Source organism: Thamnophis elegans, chromosome 8 (assembly GCF_009769535.1).
Source record: "Thamnophis elegans isolate rThaEle1 chromosome 8, rThaEle1.pri, whole genome shotgun sequence".
NCBI lineage: Eukaryota > Metazoa > Chordata > Lepidosauria > Squamata > Colubridae > Thamnophis > Thamnophis elegans.
The window spans coordinates 41,251,774-41,269,934 of record NC_045548.1 but is presented as its reverse complement, the minus strand read 5'-3'; the positions used below and the strand labels follow the sequence as shown (position 1 = coordinate 41,269,934).

Here is an 18,161-nt window from a genome sequence, read left to right as displayed (position 1 = left end):
GGCCCATATATTTCCATATAATTCCAGACCTGAATAATAAACAACCCGAGACCTCTGGGTTCTCCATCATATTTTACGCTTAAGGGTGGAAACTTAGCCATCCGGCGTCGCCTGCCCCCCCCCCCATTCTCGGAATATCTCTAGTCACAGGGGGGGAGGTTGGTGCTGGGTTTTCTTGCGCACATCCCCCTTCGGCCCCTCCAGTCTCCCTTAAGCTATACAGCGGGTACCTTTTCTCCAGTTCCTCTGCTGGTTCCCTTTCCACAGCTCCCTCTCGACTTCAGCGTTTACTCCATGCCTCTTCGAGGAGCTTCATGGCATGGGAGATTTTGTACTCTTCCTCTTCAGGGCCACTCCAGTCAGCAGCTGGTTTTTTCTTTGGACTCCTTCTCGTGACTCCAGTTTGTAATTCCTCAGGTTCCTCTTTCTGTCCCACACCCCAAGTCCATCTGGGACGTACAGCAGATTCTTCCACTCTCAGGTCGGCTAGCATTTCTGTTAGAGATGGTGCTGCCGTTGCCCCCATATCTTCCTCCTGGTCGCTTTCATGCAAAGACATTTTCTTTTCTTTCTATGAGGGTACCCCCCTCGGTAGTTGTTCGCTCCGGGTTGGGTGCGAGGTGAGATTCAGCTTATTGTCAGGTGCGACTTCATTTAATAATCAGGAAAGAAACCACTCAACTCCATTTGTTTGAAATTAAGTGTACTTTTACTAATTACAAATGGAAAGTAGCGAAGCTAAGCTGAATCTGGTTAATTAGGTGCAAAAGCAAAGAATAACATGTATGATGCAATCCCCTCCCCTTGGCACCCCAGTCCATTGTCCAATTATAATTCACCCAACTGTCAGGTGGGAGATATCTTCAAAAAACTTCACAAGGATGGAATGCTGGACAGTTAACCTTGGCGGGAAACTCCCTTCCTCCACATGCGCAATAAGATGGTCAGGTCAGCATCTAGAATATTCCTCCAGCACATAACGATTTCCTTCCCAAATACCATGCCCCCCCTCCCCGTTTCAATGGCAGCCGAAGCAGCAGTAAAGGGGAGCCTGACAGTTTCCTGGCAATATTATCTATATATTAATATAACTGGAAACTCATGGGATTAAGCACTTTCATCTAATGTGGAACACTTTTCAGAGTTTACTTTAAAATCAAACTAGGGGGAAACATTATTTTTAACATAATCTTCCATTCCGATGTCCTCTGTATGTGTTAAACTTCTCCCAGGGCTAGGACACTTGGCCATTTTGGTGGAATGAATTCAGTATATGTGGAAAGTATCTGATTAGGGAATAATGAGCACATTGGAGATAGTTCCCACTACTTATTGATTACTTTAAAAAGTCTTTAGACATCCGATAACCTGAAATATAAAAATTGGTCTGAGCTTTGGAATTAATTTTCATAGATGGTAGTATAAAAGTTAATCACATATGAGTAAATTTCTCATTCTTATCACTGATTTAATAATAATAATGCAGCATTCAGTGTCTTTGTATTTTGTTTTACAGTTGCATTGTTGATTGGCTTTGTCTATTTTTTTGTTTTACAGCAGCTTTCTCTTGATCAGTATAATAAGCACGTATTATGTTGTAGCCTATTTTCCCCCCTTTTTATGTTGATATCTGTGCCTTGAAGTTTATATAAAAGAGAGAATTTCTACCTCATTTTAAAAAGTATGTTAGTTTTGACCCATTTTACAACCTTTTTGGCCACAGTTGTTAAGTGAATCACTGCAATTGATAAGTTAGTAACATGATTGTTAAAGGAATCTGGCTTCCCCATTGACTTTGCTTGTCACAAAAGGTGATCACATGACTCTGGAACACAGTCATAAATATGTGTCAGTTGCCAAGTGTCTGAATTTTAACCACATGATCATGGGGATCCTACAAAAAGTATAAGTGTGGAAAAATCATATTTTTCAGTGCCATCGTAACCTTGAACTAGCACTAAGTGAACTGTTGTAAGTTGAAGGCTGATTACATTACATGATTGAACATTATTTGGCTACTGCCTAGATTTGTTTGTGGGCATAAAAATACTTTGGAACGTTTTATTAGACAATAGCAGTGAACTGTTTCTTATGGTTAAGGTTCCCCCTATAGGTCAAGGCAGCTTGACCTATGGACCTTTGACCCAGTAAAACAATAACAATAGCATTCCACAGATTAATCTATTTAGTCTTCCAACGTCTGGCATCTCAACAAGCCCAAATTACTTACTCCAACTGTCTTCAGTATAACATTCAAATGATTACGCTGTACAATCCCACAGGTATTCATTACAGATAAAATTGCTCTTTCTACCTTGCGTACAAGCTGGATTTTCAATGGGAAATGAAAGGCTGCCTGGAAAATAGGACACCTAATTAAGTTAAACTACTCTAGCATTTGGCTTGACATCTTCATTACTCAAAATTAAAAAGAAGCTTCACTCGAACATACAGATTACTATTGTTTATGTTGTTGTCTTAAATTGGCGTCTCACACAGCAGCCTGTTTTCCAGAATTATATATTTTAATAGTTCACATATTTCTTTCAGTTTATAAAAATGTCTGAAGAATCAGGGGAGTTACTTATAATCGTCCTTACATACAATTAAGCACAAGCAGTCTAATGGCTCAAGGCAAAATTATTTAAATGGCTTTTAGACTTGCACGGTTCAGTTCGTAACTTTATATTTATTAAATTATACCATTTTTATAAACTCAGTACAATGTAATAGAATAAATTGCATTGTAATTGTTCCAAAGCTAAACCACGCCTTTTGTGAGAGATTTAGACTGCATAATTTCCCAAAGACTTAAAAATCAAGGGTTTTGTTTTTGCTTTTAGTTTATTTTAAATATTGATCCTTTAAACAACCCTTTCAGCAGAATTGCCGATTTTTTTTTAGTGTATCCTAGGTGACATCATATTCCTTTCCATATTTTATCTACTGTATATTTATATGTAACTGAAATCTCTGGGGAAAAGTAGTTGATGTGAAGTCAATCTGATTGAAAGTGTCCTCATTTAATATTAGTTTTGCATCTTTTAATGTTGCCTATAATAAATTATTTATAGGAATGGTGTCATTTAGAATGAGATTACTCAAAAGACTTTTGATTTTGTCTTGCAATTTGCTCTTTTTAGACGACATTGTAGCAAACTTTTGTGTCTCTAAGTGATCATTCCATATACATAGCTTGCTGATTTGGGATTTGGCATCAACAATAATGTAGTTTGCTGTCATAAAATCTTGTGTTTCACATGGTATATTGGCAATGCCCAGAGCCCATTGTGACTGTTGGAAACGGAGCTGTGTACTGTCCATCCCCATGGAAAGTAAACCTCACCTTTCCTTGTCACAATATTGTTTTCTGCACACCACTAAAGTGAGTATGTAATGTACACTCTGAGTCCAAGCACACTTATGGCATCAAGACAAACGCAGATAACATAGGAAAGGAATATTTGCTGATGCAGTTCTGTATTGCACTGTTTAAGGATTTCTCAATGAATTTGTCCTTACACTGTAAATTTACATATTGACTGCATGAATCTAAATGCTTATTTATTTATACAATTTATATAGTCACCCATTTCACAGTGGCTTTGAATGACGTACAAAAATTTTAACCCAAAGGAAGTGTGAACAAGAAAAATAAAGCAAACAATAATCGTTTGTGTCTCAAGAATATCTCTGTTCAAAGAATCCATAAATTCAAAATAAGGAAATCCAAAAGTAGAAAGTAGGTCAACTAGAGTACAAGAATAAAACACTTTAATTTAAGAAACCATCATGCAATACTGGTGTGTTTTAACGGCTGGATATTTATGCCGCAGTCTTCAGAAACTCCATTCTCTATCAACTTCTTTAATCCATGAGTAATCAGTCAGATTAGAGGTAGGTTCCTACCAGTTCAGACCAGTTCGACCAAACCAGTAGTGGTTTTCTGGCCTGCGTCACTGGAATTGGTAGCGACTCAAGCCTGCCATGCCTCCGAAACACTTCTCCGGTCGGGTGGTATGCTTTTTTTCCCTTTTATAATGTTCTGCACATGTGCAGATCTATTTTGGGGCAACTGCACATGTGGGCAGAATGCGACTGGTGAGCGAGCAAAGTGAGCATGCATGTGCAAAATTGCGCACACACTGAACCAGCAGTAATGCCGCAGCAACCCACCCCTGAGTCACATAGATTACTCATTAGAAGGCTTGGTCTTACAATACATTTGCAACTCCCTAGGTGCCTTTCAGTTAATCCTGCTTTGGTATTTCGCTAGTTTAAATCTCTAAATTGGACTTGTCTGGGGTGATTCCTTGTTCTGATAAAACAGGGTTTAAATCAGTATGTTCCTGAAATTTATAGTATTAAACCAGAGCACAGTAGAAGTGGGTAGGACTTCTCAAGGAGGATAATCACTTTGGAAACTGGCTTTGCTTGCCATTTAACTTATTTGATACAAGCCAATATGATAGGCATTAATTATAATACATATAAAGGTTGCAGGTATTGGGTATGTCTAGTTTAATGAAAAAAGGACTAGGAGGGATACGATAGCAGTGTTCCAATATCTAAGGGGCTGTTACAAAGAAGTGGGGGAGGCGTCAACCTATTTTCTAGCACCTGAAGGCTGGACAAAAATCAATGGATGGAAACTAATCAAGAAGAGAACTAAGAAGAAGTTTCCTGACACATATTTCCTGACAATGTAAACAATTAATCAGTAGAATGACTTGCCCCCAGAAGTTGTGGGTGCTCCAACAGTGGAGGATTTTAAGAAGAAATTAGACAACAATTTGTCTGAAATGGTATAGGATCCCCTGCTTGAGCAGGGGGTTGGACTAAAAGAATTCTGTAATTCTATTAATCATGCCATCGAGTACATATGCAATTTACTGATAGCTCTTGTGCAAAGTCAGTTTTGTTTGTGCTGCTTATCCATTTTATAACATGATAGAAATATTAATTACAAGTTGCTCTCTTATCCATGATACAGTGAGGCCATAACTTCATATTTTGCTCTAAAGGACACAAAAAGATTGCTCTCAATAACTACTTGAAATTATGACTCATTAAAAGCATGACTCAGTGTAATTTCTTCTCAGCTATAATCTGTATGTGACAAGAACAAAATAGAATAGGAAATGAGAGGATCTAAGCAAATAGCAAATGTTTTTGAACTTTTTGAGCATTAGAAAGTACACTACAGTACTATTTATTATTTACACTATTTACTGCTCCAGTAAATATTCAGAAAAAGCCATAAAAATGGCCATTGATGTGCTGATATAACTTCTACTTAGCTGTAAAATATATAGTTCTGCTGAAAGGAAGTACTTGCCAAATGTTTGTTAAAGAACAAATAGTTAACAAAAATGAATACAATTTATTCTAAAAAAATGGGAAAAAAGAAAATTCAAACTAATTTTCTAGAAATGTTCATTTGTCTTGTTGACATGCAGCATGGCTGTTGGTTCCCTATTATTTAGAAAATTATCACTCCAGTTCTGTCAGTCATTCACCATCTGCTTAATTAATATTGTCAGCCAGCAGGAAATTGAAAACAGAGAAATCAACATTTAGGTGAATGTCTTTATATTACTTTGCATAAAATATTTGTATGTGGTGTGTAATATGCAAAGGCACAAGTCATTTGAACAATGTGTGCACTTCTGTGCACACATATACAATCCATTTTGCCCTCATTATATATTAAACTGTTTTCTCTTAGCTTGCATTTAAAAAGGAATGTAGACCTGGCTCTGGGATTGTGTGGGAAATGAGTGAACCATTTAAGCAAGACTTTAAAAACAATTATTCAGTTCTGAAAGAGGGCAGTGTAAGGAAGAAAATCAAAGTAACTTTACCTTGATTTTATTTGGTTTAAGATGGAGTAGACAGAAACTTGGACAGGCTTTTAAGTTTCTGTTATTCTGCTTAACAACAATAAAGAACAATTCTTGGAATGGCAACTATGTCTGTTTCTTGACCTTGCCTATTTTGAAGGGTTTGAACTAGCCCTCTAGACCTAAAATTTGGTGATGGAACTTTGAAGCAACTCACTGTCTCTAGAACCAGTTTTTGAGGCATTGTTATAGCATAATCAATTGCAGATTGATCGGTTGATTGCTTAATTGATTGTGTCATTTTTTTATTCCTAGCAACCTTATAGATATATTTTCTCTATGAAGATCTATCCCTAACATATTTTTTTCAGATCTCCTGGTAGTGCCTTCATGGTAACTGTAACTTCATTGCTGGTCATTCTCGTCTTCTCTTTCTTTCCAGTTTTGCTACCAATAGATCCTTTTCCAGAGAGCTAGGATTTTGCATAATGTATCCATAATAGAACAATTTGAGCTTGATCATTTGTGCCATGAATGAGAACTCTGGACTGATTTGTATGATGGTGCATCAGTAATAGATGGTTATACAAATAACAAACTGCACAATGCCATGATGCAGCTAGCACAATAATTTGTATAAACCTTACTTCAGCTGAAAGCAGTTCCACAAGTTACTGCACAGGTGGCATTGTCCAGAAAGTCTACTGGTGAAATTTAGGGATAGGTATCTCAAGATCAATTATTGACTTTAATGATGCAGTGTGAATCATTTATGGTTCAATTCAACTGATATTTCCTATAGATTGGCCCAAGGCCACCTTTTGTCCTTAGTCTGCCGAAAAAACAGACAAATATCTCATGCTGCTCATTGAGGGCAATAATGGATTATTGGAAATTACCAGAATTGTTTGCAAAATTTTAGAGATGCTTTTTAGCTAGGGAAACACCAGCAAATTAGGGGAAGTAAGAATACTCTTGAGTTTGTGAGTACATACAGTAGTGGATTTCCAGTTGTTTGCCAGAGATGAGCATTGGAATGATCATGCCCTGATTAACCCATTTTAGAAAGAACTTTTAATGATCTTTTGTAAAATGTTGGGAAGAACTTCTAATGATTTCTTGTAAAAATTTTAAATAAAGACTCATTGCCTTTCTCTATCATCAGGTCTTCTTTTCAAGCAATCTTAGGCTACCATAGCCAGGATCCTGGTCTACTGTTCCTGAGCTGCCACTCAGCTCCTCTAAAGAGAATAGTTAGATTTGGCCAAGGCAAAAGATTCTGATTAACTAAGTTGACACTACCAATAATTGTGGATGGACATAAGTATTCACTATTAAGATTGTTCTTATTAACATAAAAAAGCAGAATCAGAAGTGCTGTATTTTCATATAGCACATTTTATATCAAAGACTATTTTTCACTGGATATAGCAAATTAAATTTATTATTCTTTTATGCACTATAGAACAACACTTAAGAACAAGATTTTCTCCACTTGTATTGTTTCTGCTCTTGAGTGGCAATGAGTGTTAGGAGACCTTTTTGATCTAATATTAATTTTATAAATTGCATTCCACTTCTCTAGGTCCTATTCAGCCCCGTGAAGGCTCTTAGAAAATTGTAATGAAGCCTTAAATTTAACCACTGAGGTGAAGAGAATTCTACTTAATGGAAGCTGTGAAAATATTAAAGCTTTTAAACTTCCAAGAAAACTATTTTCTCATTCCTTGTATGCCTTAATACAGTAGATAGGTACTTTAAAGTGTGTAAAGAACTATTTCCTAACATTATGCCACTAATAAACTTCATTTTGCTTGTAAACGTTATATTGCTTACAGTGTTTTAAAAAGTGTTTTGTCACTTTGAAATAGTAATGGATTTCTTTGCTTTTCATGATAGTTTAATTAAACTTTTCTTTCATCTTTCCACAGTCTTTTCCTGGTCCAAGCCTTGAAAGTGAAGATTTTAACATACCTCCTATCACTCCACCTTCATTACCTGACAATTCATTAGTGCATTTGAATGACACAGAATCTGGTTATCCTTCACTGTGTCATCCTATCAACCATAATGGCCTGCTTCCATTCCACACTCAAAATATGGATCTACCTGAAATAACAGTCTCTAATATGCTTGGCCAAGATGGAACGATGCTTTCAAATTCTTTATCTGTGGTAAGCTTATTAATTGCATATGTGTTTGTGTGTATGGATATATGTATGCATGTATATATGTATCTAAGAAAGATTTTTGAAACATATGTTTTTCAAAACAAATGTACTATTTGTAATTTGATAAGAAGCTTACTTTAAATACCTGATAAAAGAGATATGGAGATTGAAAAAAGTATTACCCTCTTTCCCAAATCATTAAGGATACTTCTAATTTTGAAGTTAGAGGAATATCTTTCAACATAATGAAGATAGTTTTGCTTGTTGCTAGCCATTTCTCTGTTTTTCAGATACAATATGTGTGTGTGTGTGTGTGTGTCTGTGTGTGTTTAGAATTAAAATCTCCCTTTATTTATTTATCAGCACAAATACAACATATATATATGTTGATAAGGAGGAGACCTGTGGCATAATGGCTAAGACGTTTGCCTAAGATGCAATACAGCACAGGTTCGAATCCCAGTAAGGGTATGGCTAGCTGATGAGAGCTAAATAGCTTGAAATAGATCTATACTAGTCTCCCTTTATTTATTTATCAGCACAAATAAAACACACACACACACACACACACACACACACACACACCACATATATATATATATATATATATATATATATATATATATATATATATATATATATATATATATATATATATATATATATATATATATTTTGGCAGAAGTAGAAAGGGAATTCCATTGTGGATACTGCAGCAGATAAAACACTGCTCTACTGTATATAATTCCTGGAAGTCAGAGATAAATAAAATGGATGGACAGCATAACATTATATAGAGATTAACTATATTTAATATGCAATTTTAAATACCCTTAAATGTAACTAGATTAAATTTAGAAACTATGGTGGTCCCATCCACTTTCTGGAGAACAGCCTCTGGCATGCCACTCAAAGACCAGAATGTATATGTCAATGTTTTCCAGATTGTCTAATATTTGACATACTTAGAAGGAGAAAAATAATCTATGTGGCTGCAATGAGAGAAGAATTGGGTTTATAATAAAACCATGCATGATTAGGTAAAGAGTTCTGATTGAATTGCTAGTTTCAGCTAAAACTAATGAACTTTGTTATTGTTGTTGAATACAGCATGCAGCAAAATCACAATCTTGTCTCAAGCTTTTTTAGCGTTGAATAGTATATTTATTCTATGGGGAAAGATTTGCAGATGGTATTCTTCGTTATTTCTTTTTCTGCATGTATGGTTACTTTCCATGGCTACTGAATTGTTAGAAAATTATTGAGGATCAAACAGCCCTTCATGAAAACTAGAATATTTCACTGAAACCTAGACCTTAACAAGGATAATGGGCCAACCTTATTAGCCTTTCACAAGGCATTGAAGATTTTGTTGTTCCTGCAGGCATTTTCATATGGGTAGTGGTGGTGGAGTCTGCCACCATGGGTTATTAATAGTTAATAATACTTTATCCTTGGATCCTTGGATGTTATATTTGGAGAAGGGTGTTTGTTTTTAATCTTCTAGGCCACCCATAATCATTTGTGTGAGATGGGTTACTATATAAATTACATTTTTTTCCCTGGACTGAATTAATCTCCATTCCTACATTCAGTCTAAATACTGCTTCAAGTTTCACCTTTTGGGATGAAATGAACACAGACTTGATATAACGAAAAATATCCGAATCATATGAAGATCTTAAGAGGATAAGAATAGTATTTAACACATGTGTACTGGATTCCAGTGATGGTATATTGCAAGACTGTTTCTCTACTGAGGGCTAGAGTTTATTTCCCTAAAGAACTGAAGTTTCATATCTATTTCTTTCAAAGGAAAAACAGTAGAATTTTGAGAGCTTGTGGATATTCAGACTGAAAAAATCATTTAAAAAAAGTAAATACAGGTAGTCCTCGACTTAAAATGGTTCCTTTAGTGGCCATTCAAAGTTACAGTGGCACTGAAAAATGTGACTTATGAACCATTTTTCAAAGTTACCTTCTTTCCAGAATCCCCATGATTATGTGATCAAAATTCAGATGCTTGACAACTGGTTCATATTTATAACTGTTGCTGTGTACAAAAGACATTTTGCGACCTTGGGGCAAGCAAAGTCAACGGGAAAACCAGATTCACTGAACACCAGGTAACTAATTTATCAACTGCAATGATTCACTTAACAACTGTGGCAAGAAAAGTCATAAAATAGGGCAAAACTCACTTAACAAATGTCTCATTTCACAACAGAAATATTGGGCTCAATTGTGTTCATAAGTTGAAGAATACCTGTAAAAGCCAAGTTGGGTAATATTCAAGATACTTTGGGGTTTTAATAAAAACTGGAAGAAAAATATTGATAACTTAAAAAAAGAAAGAAAACACACTTCAAGATACAACAGCTGTAGTGGCCTAAAGATGGAACTCTTGCCTCACAATCAGGAGGTTGTGAGTTCAGTCCTAGGTAGAGGCAGATGTAAGGTTGCCTGCTTGGGCAGGGGGTTGGACTAGATGACCTGCAATGTCCCTTCCAACTCGGTTAATCTGTTACTATTGTTCATGGTTTATTTAGGTTCAAGTCATTTGCTTCTTTTAAGTGTTTTTTTTAACCTAGTAGAGCCTGGCTTTTTAACAAATAAAACTTTTGTTAACTTTGTTAAATACTTATAAAACTAGTATTATAATTAATTTTTAATTTATGAGGAAAGGTGAACAGATCTTACAATATTATTTTACATTGATTTTATATTTCACATTTTAAAAAGCATGTCTTTCTATAATTTTGAAAAGAAATAATCTATGAAAATCATTTTAGCTGATATCTGAAAACATCGGCTGCTATTTAATTTAAAATGTATTAGTCATGCAAGACTATGATATTTCATAATATTAGAAGTATGAATTATGCCTTTTTCTCAGTATAACTCTACCAGCCACATGTAATAAAACATTTGGCTCACATATACCCCATGAATTTATAGCTATAGTTGGAAGGCTTCCCTGGAATCATGCTGCTAGGTTAGGAAGTGAATAGGTAATAGAAGTGAAAGATAATGGAAACAAAATGTAAGGATATTAGAAAAAAAATAAAGTATGTAACAGGAAAAGGAGTACAGTTGATTTTGTAATAATACTCATGAAAAGGTTTTGAATATTAATCATAAAAGTGACAAGATATCAAAGAATTTTCAGCTTCCTCAATAAATGTAGCTTGTGAATTCCATTCTATTCTGCATTGGCTAGACCTATATCAAAAATTTTGTCCAGGTCTAGATAACACATTTTAAGACTGATTACCAAACAATTGGGAGAGATGGAAAAAGGATGATAGGATGATAAAGAGAATAAGTCTTAGAAGAAAGCACTGCAGAAATTTTGGAAATGATAGATGGCAAATATGATAGCATTATTTAAGACCTACTATTGTCCAAAGAGTACAGGACATGAAATAGTGGTTTAAAAGAAAAGGAAGGGGAAAATTTTCTTTGAATTTCTGTCCTGGGCAAGGTATTAGATTGTGTCCTCAGTTCTGTTGCTAAGTAAGACAGTTGTTGAGTTTTGCCCCATTTTATGACCTTTCCTGCCACAGTTATTGAGTGAATCACTGCAATTATTAAGTTAGTAATACAGTTGTTTAGTGAATCTGACTTTGCTTCTCAGAAAATTGCAAAAGGTGAGACAGGATCACAAGAAACTGCAACCGTTATAAATATAAATATAAATATGTTAGTTGCCAAGAATCTGAATTTGGATCATGTGACCACATGCTGCAACTGTCGTAAGTGAAAAATGGTCATATGTCACTTTTTTAAGGTGCTGTTATAACTTCAAACAATCACTAAATGAACCATCATAAACTGAGGACTATCTGCATGTAATTGCTATTCTTGATCTGACTGGATCCAGAGAAATACTTTTTCATTTTCTTTTTTCCATCTTTTCTTCTTATCCTGGGTATGTGGCACAGAAGCAATAATCAGAGTAACGAAGAAGACATTGTGTAGTGTAGCATATTGAAAGTAACCCAAGCCGCATCATACAAAGATATCTTTATCTTTATGCTGATTATGATGAGACTTGATTGCAATATTTGCAAGGCCATAGAGATGTGATGAAATCTGAAAGGTATAACTTCCTTGTTTTAGGAAAGTGCTGTCACCTCAGGGAGAAAAAAGAAGCTAAACATAAGACAGCAGTGTAATCTGGATAGAAGCAAATGTAAATGCAATTTGAGGTTCACTCAACCAATGCAAACTTTCTAAATGATAAGAAACAATTCTACCACTCTCTTCTCTTTTCATCACACGCTACCTGTCCTGGGCCTCAGAGTTTAAGAAAGATCCTCAGAAACTGAATCAGGTTAAGAAAATGGTAACAAAGATGAGTAGAGAAGTTGGTATTAAGAATTATTAAGAGAGATTGAAAAAGATTAATGTATTTTTCATGAGACATGAAGACTAGGTGGTGATCAAATATCATATATCAAGAAGGCATAAGAAGGTCAAGGCATGTCTTCTTTTGTTTCAGATTAGATGACAGATTTCCAGATTACAGAAATAATTAATTTAAATTGCAGGAATAAAGATTTTGATTACATTTTAGAAAATACTTCAAATCAGTGAGAACATTTTAACATCGGAGCCAGTTCTCAGAACGATGGATTTCTTTCAGTGAATGTGCTCAAGTGAATTCCAGACAGTAGGTTTGTGCAAAAAGTTGAAACAAGTGGTTTGCAATATATGCTAGTGTGATTGTGACACCTTTCTTGATGCGGATAACTCTTTTGCAAGTTTTGCATGGCTGCTTCACATATTCCCAATTGTCTCTGAAGGCATACACAAATAACAAACAGTTTCACTGGAGCCTTTAGCAAAGCAAAGTTGCCATGAAAGGACATAATTGTGGAAACAGCTCAGAAACAATTTTGAAGCAGCTATTTAAAAGAAATAACTACTTTGTATTTACTTACTTACTTACTTACTTACTTACTTACCTACCTACCTACCACATTTTTCACACTATAAGATGCACCTGACCATAAGACGCACCTAGGTTTACAGGACGAAAACAAGAAAAAAAATAATGAATATGGAGCGCCATCTCACTGTGAATATGGAGTCCTGAATATGGAGCAGCAGTGTAGTGAGGGCAGAAGGTGGAGCCTGGGAGGACCACAGATAGTTATTCCCTCATGTGCCCGCACTGCGGAAAAGAGACAGAAGAGGCAGACAATGACAAAGATAAAAGTGGCAGGGTTCAGCACTGTAAAAGGACAGCAGCCATATTTTTTGCTTCGTAAGACGCACAGACATTTCCACCCACTTTTGGGAGGGGAAAGTGCGTCTTATCGAGCGAAAAATACGGTACTTACTTACATACTTACTTACTTACTATTTATTTATTTATTTATTTACAGAATAAATATTGTACATTACAAAACTCTTCTTTCAAATGCTTCGCCCATCTTTATGACGTAGCTATCTGTTGGATTAATTCCTGCATTCAGCATGGGTTGGGACTCAATGGCTGAAATAGCAATCTTTGTTCTATAATTCTAGGAGGATCATCATCTGCTGAGAAGGACTCTGTATATCAGTAAACATCGACAATTTGTTTAATTACATTCCTGTTTCAGATTCCTTCCTCTGAAACATATTAGCTGGACGAATTGTTGGCTACTCAATGCAAGACAGTTCATCATGCAATTATTCTGCCAGGCCATACACATTTTAGTAGGGTAAGACCTCACATCTCTGTCAGTGACTATCTGTTGGATTGTCAGTCAGAGTAAAATCAAGTAGGGGAGCAACATATATAAGTTAATTCCATTATATATATTTTGTGTGGTCCTTGGTGCTGTCATGAGCTTGGTTGTTTTCTTGCAGATGTTTCATTACCCAAACAAGGTAATATCATCAGTGCTAGATGTTACTCTGACCCTGATGATGTTACCTAGTTGGTGTAAAGAAATGCCTGTAACAAAATAACCAAGTTCAAAGAGCATCAAGCTCCTGTCATTTCAAAAATATCCTTCTTTATTGGAAAAAAATATTGCTTCCTTAACTATATTTGACTTTCTCTTCATACTGGTACAGTTGCTCCAGAATTTTTGTCTTTTCTCTTGTTACTTTTATGATTTTTTTATGTAATTAAAAATTAGGAAACTGTCAGAATAAAAGGATAATTCATTGAGGCAATTTATTTGCTCACATTTAAGCATTAGCCAATTAGTTATAGGGAATGAGATGTTTTGTGAAAGAGAACAAGAAAATGAGAAATGTTGTCTCTGCTGGTTGTTAATAGGATGGCAGCCCCATCTCTATCCAGAATACAAACGATTCCTCAAAATCATTCTTTTTCTGTTCTGTTATATCATTATAAAAATAAATTTATTCTGTGTAAAACTAACACTTTTTTGTCAATTGATATGGCTGTCCATCTCAAATTCATGACTCTGGCTGGATAATAACAATTGGAAGCAGCATAAATAACATAAAACATTAACAACAGAAAAAAGGATAATACTTAGCCAAATTGAAAAACAAAATCACCAGCAGGAAATCAACATAAAAATTGTATGAATTCTGCCAGACATCCAAATTCCAGGTCCCATGACAAAACTATATCTTTAAAAGCCTTCTGAAAAGTCAACATGGTTGGGCCAATCTGATCCCTGGGGAAATTATTCTATGATAACACATTGCTTTGTTCTATGTAAAACTGACATTTTATTCTGTCTTCCCCGTGTAAGTCTTGAATCTATCATCTATTACTCCTTTCCATTCTTTGCTCCAATTGAGAGCTTTGAGAAGCTAATCAGCCCAAGATAATTCAATATAACACCTGCTAGATTGTATTGAATTATATTGGATGACTGTAGATTTTGTATCTTTTTTGAAAAAAATCTCTTTAGTGGATACTATCTACTCTATTTTAACAGTACATTCTCTTAATGATAGAATAGAACATATCACCATAAACATTATGACATATTTTAGAAAATAGAAAGAAATGTTAGGATGTATTTTACTTCCTTTAAATACTTAAACATTTTGAATGTGATATCTAAAATAGAAAAAGACAGCAAAAATGGTGGATTTATTACCCAAATGTTACAAATGTTGTAATAATAATAACAAAGGAAGGATAAAGAGGGGAGGATTATTTCAAATGAAGTATATATTAAAAGCACATTTTAAATTCTAAATGGTAGTAAACAAATATTTTGAAAAGAATCATACCTGGAAGTAATTAGATTATATTTTGCACTCAAGGCAGCTATATTGGTATTCCTTTCTTCGTGACCACAATTAGGACTAGCAACTTCATCATTAAGTGATGCAGTCACTAAGCAAAATATCACATTACTACAACATTATGTAGCTGTAATTTGCAAATTTACCAACAGTTTCTCCATTGACTCTACTTATTCTAAATTGATTGAAATGTGGTAAAGATAATCAAACAACCATAACATACTGCAACTGTTGTAAACCTCTGCCAGTTGCAAAACACATTTCCATCACAAGACCATAGAGACACTGTGCTAGTCATAAATGTGAGGACTGCTTGTAAACTGACTTTTTCTGTGATTTCGTAACTTTGAACAGTACCCAGACAGGGCAGTGCTTAAGTGAGAGTTACCTGTATTATACAAATTTTGCCTTTTTAATGGAACAATCTGCTTAATTACTCAATATTCTTTTAGCACCCTGCTTATGGTCACTAACCCTTCTTAAACAAGAGCTCCTGCTAAAAAATCAAATATCTAAGAATTAAATTCTTCCTTTTCTCTTAATTTAATAAATACATAACTTGGTTGTGTGCCTTTTCATTCATTTCATTCATTAAATCACGCTAAGTAAATTTTATTTATTTTATTTATTTAGTTTGTCGAATATGTACAAGAAAACAGGATAATAATTTACCCCAATCTCCAGATGCCGTAATCTTTATCAAATGCATCTATTATATAAATAGTCATGTGACTTTGTCATAATTTTGGTCAATTGAGGCTTTCACACAGCAGTTTCTGGAAATATATATATAAAAGAGCAGAACAGTTTACCAAGCAGAATACTTTTCAGTGCCATGTATAGTCAGTTTTCTCATATTTTGACCAGTAAAGAACAGCTACCATGTTTCCTTGAAAATATGACATGTCCTCATAATACAGCTATGCCACATTTTTCTGGTGGGCAAAAATATAAGCCCCCCCTGCATATAAGCCCCCTGGACAACCCCCACCTCTGGCCAGGCAGAGCGCCACTCACCAACCTAGCAGTATCCTGAAGGTGCCAAGCCGCGGGAACCTGGGGGGAGGCAAAGGTGATCATGTTGCTTTGCACCTTCGGGATACCGCTAGGTTGGTGAGAAGCGCTGTGCCCAGCTGTAGAGGGGGGTTGCCGGGTGGCTGCTCTCTTGCGAGCGGGCTCCCAAAGAGCCGGGCACAGCCTCATGGGCGAATGGCCATGTTGCGCTGTCACAGCAGCGCAACACAACAGCCATGAAGCGACCACGCTCATGAGCAGCCACATTGCAAACCCACTTTGAAGCCAGGCACAGTCCCATTTACTGACCATGGGGTATCGCCAAGCTGTGTGAGCGCCTATTCGCCGCCGCCCGGCTCCAGCAGCTTGGCACCTTCCAAATGCCAGTGAATGGTTAGAGAGGGGGTTGCGTGAGCGGCTGTTCCACTCTCGCTCACTCACCTCCCAGCCTCACGATGCATGGCCCAGCTCTCATTACAGAGCCAGGGCACTGCTGCCTCCACCATCTCAGCCTAGCTTTTTCTACGGCTTCCAACCCAAGTCTTTCGGCAGTGGCCACTCTGGGCACATGCTCTATGGTTGTATGTTCTGCAGGCAACAGGCATTCATGCGGCTTGCGGTATCTCTAGGTCAGTGAAAGGTGCTGTGCCCGGCTGCAAAGGGGGCTTGCTGGGTGGCTGCTCGTGAGCATGGTCGCTTCATGTCTGTTGTGTTGCGCTGCTGCAACGGCGCAGCACAGCCGCCCATGAGGCTGTGCCCGGCTCTTTGGGAGCCCGCTCGCAAGAGAGCAGCTGCCCGGCAACCCCAAAACAATAAACCCTCCCCCCATAATAAAGCCCAAGCCATATTTTGTAGTTTAAAAAAAATAAGACCCTGTTGTATTTTCGGGGAAACGCGGTGGTGTATAGTATGTTCTTGTATCAGCATAGGATCTATAATCTGTAATCTACAGATTTCTTCCAAATGTTCTCTGCATAGCTCCAACTTGGAGCTCACATGTAGCGTACTGACACACATTCAGGATTTTCCGTCCTTGCTGAATGTAATTACAGTAAAGCTCATGTTCATGATTGATGTTTTCTAGATATGAACTACAGTTCTTAGTGTACCAATCAAATGGCTGTTGGAACTAGTCCTATTCGACATATGAAACATAGGATGCTACCTCCCATCAAATGAGGCAAGCCCAAAAACGATTAGTAATGATTTCCTGTAGGTTTTTTTCTAGCAAAATTTTAATTTCTTGTTCTTCAAAGTAGGGGCTATAAGCCTGACTTTCCAGTACAAAATTAGTATTGGCAGGAGAAGGCTGTTTAACAGCAATTGTGAGCAGTATTTTTTTTTACTTCAGTGGAATAACTAATACTGTCATCAATGAAGCCAAACTTTTTGTCCTTCTTTTGTTCTGCATAGAGATGGTTAAGGGACAGAATAGGTGATTTATAGAGGTAAATTATTTACTCTTTGCCCCTTAAAACAACCACAGGAATAATTAGATTGGTTAAAGGACAAATGGATATCTTAACAGTAAAAATGAATAAACTTAATTACTGACTTAAGACAGAAGCCACTGAAATTACCAAAAAATATAGGATGTTCCCATTACATAGTACTGCATTTTTCGGACTATAAGACGCTCCATATTATAAGATGTACCTAGCCTTTGGGGAGGAAAACAGGAAAAAAAATCTGCCTCTGCCTCTCAGCAATTTGCTTCTCTGCAGCAAACAGCAAACGATCCTGGTCAGCTTCAGCACAACCTGATTTAACACTAGCAGCTGATTGGTGGTTGGATTTGCCTCCCGGGAATACTATCAATAAGCTGTTCCAGGCTGCAGAGATCACCACCGCCCATCATCATTGTCACTACCCATCACCGTTGCTGACTATTGCCTCCTCT

At 36.3% G+C, this 18,161-nt stretch overlaps 1 protein-coding gene across 1 annotated transcript in view; it reads left to right on the top strand.

Moving 5' to 3' along the window:
• The window catches only part of TOX (thymocyte selection associated high mobility group box), a 217,146-nt gene that overhangs the window by 122,781 nt on the left and 76,204 nt on the right, over nucleotides 1–18,161 (top strand). The window contains exon 3 of the mRNA XM_032222439.1: nucleotides 7,775–8,017. Within this exon, the coding sequence (XP_032078330.1) occupies nucleotides 7,775–8,017 (243 nt within the window). The remainder of the gene's footprint in view (nucleotides 1–7,774; nucleotides 8,018–18,161) is intronic.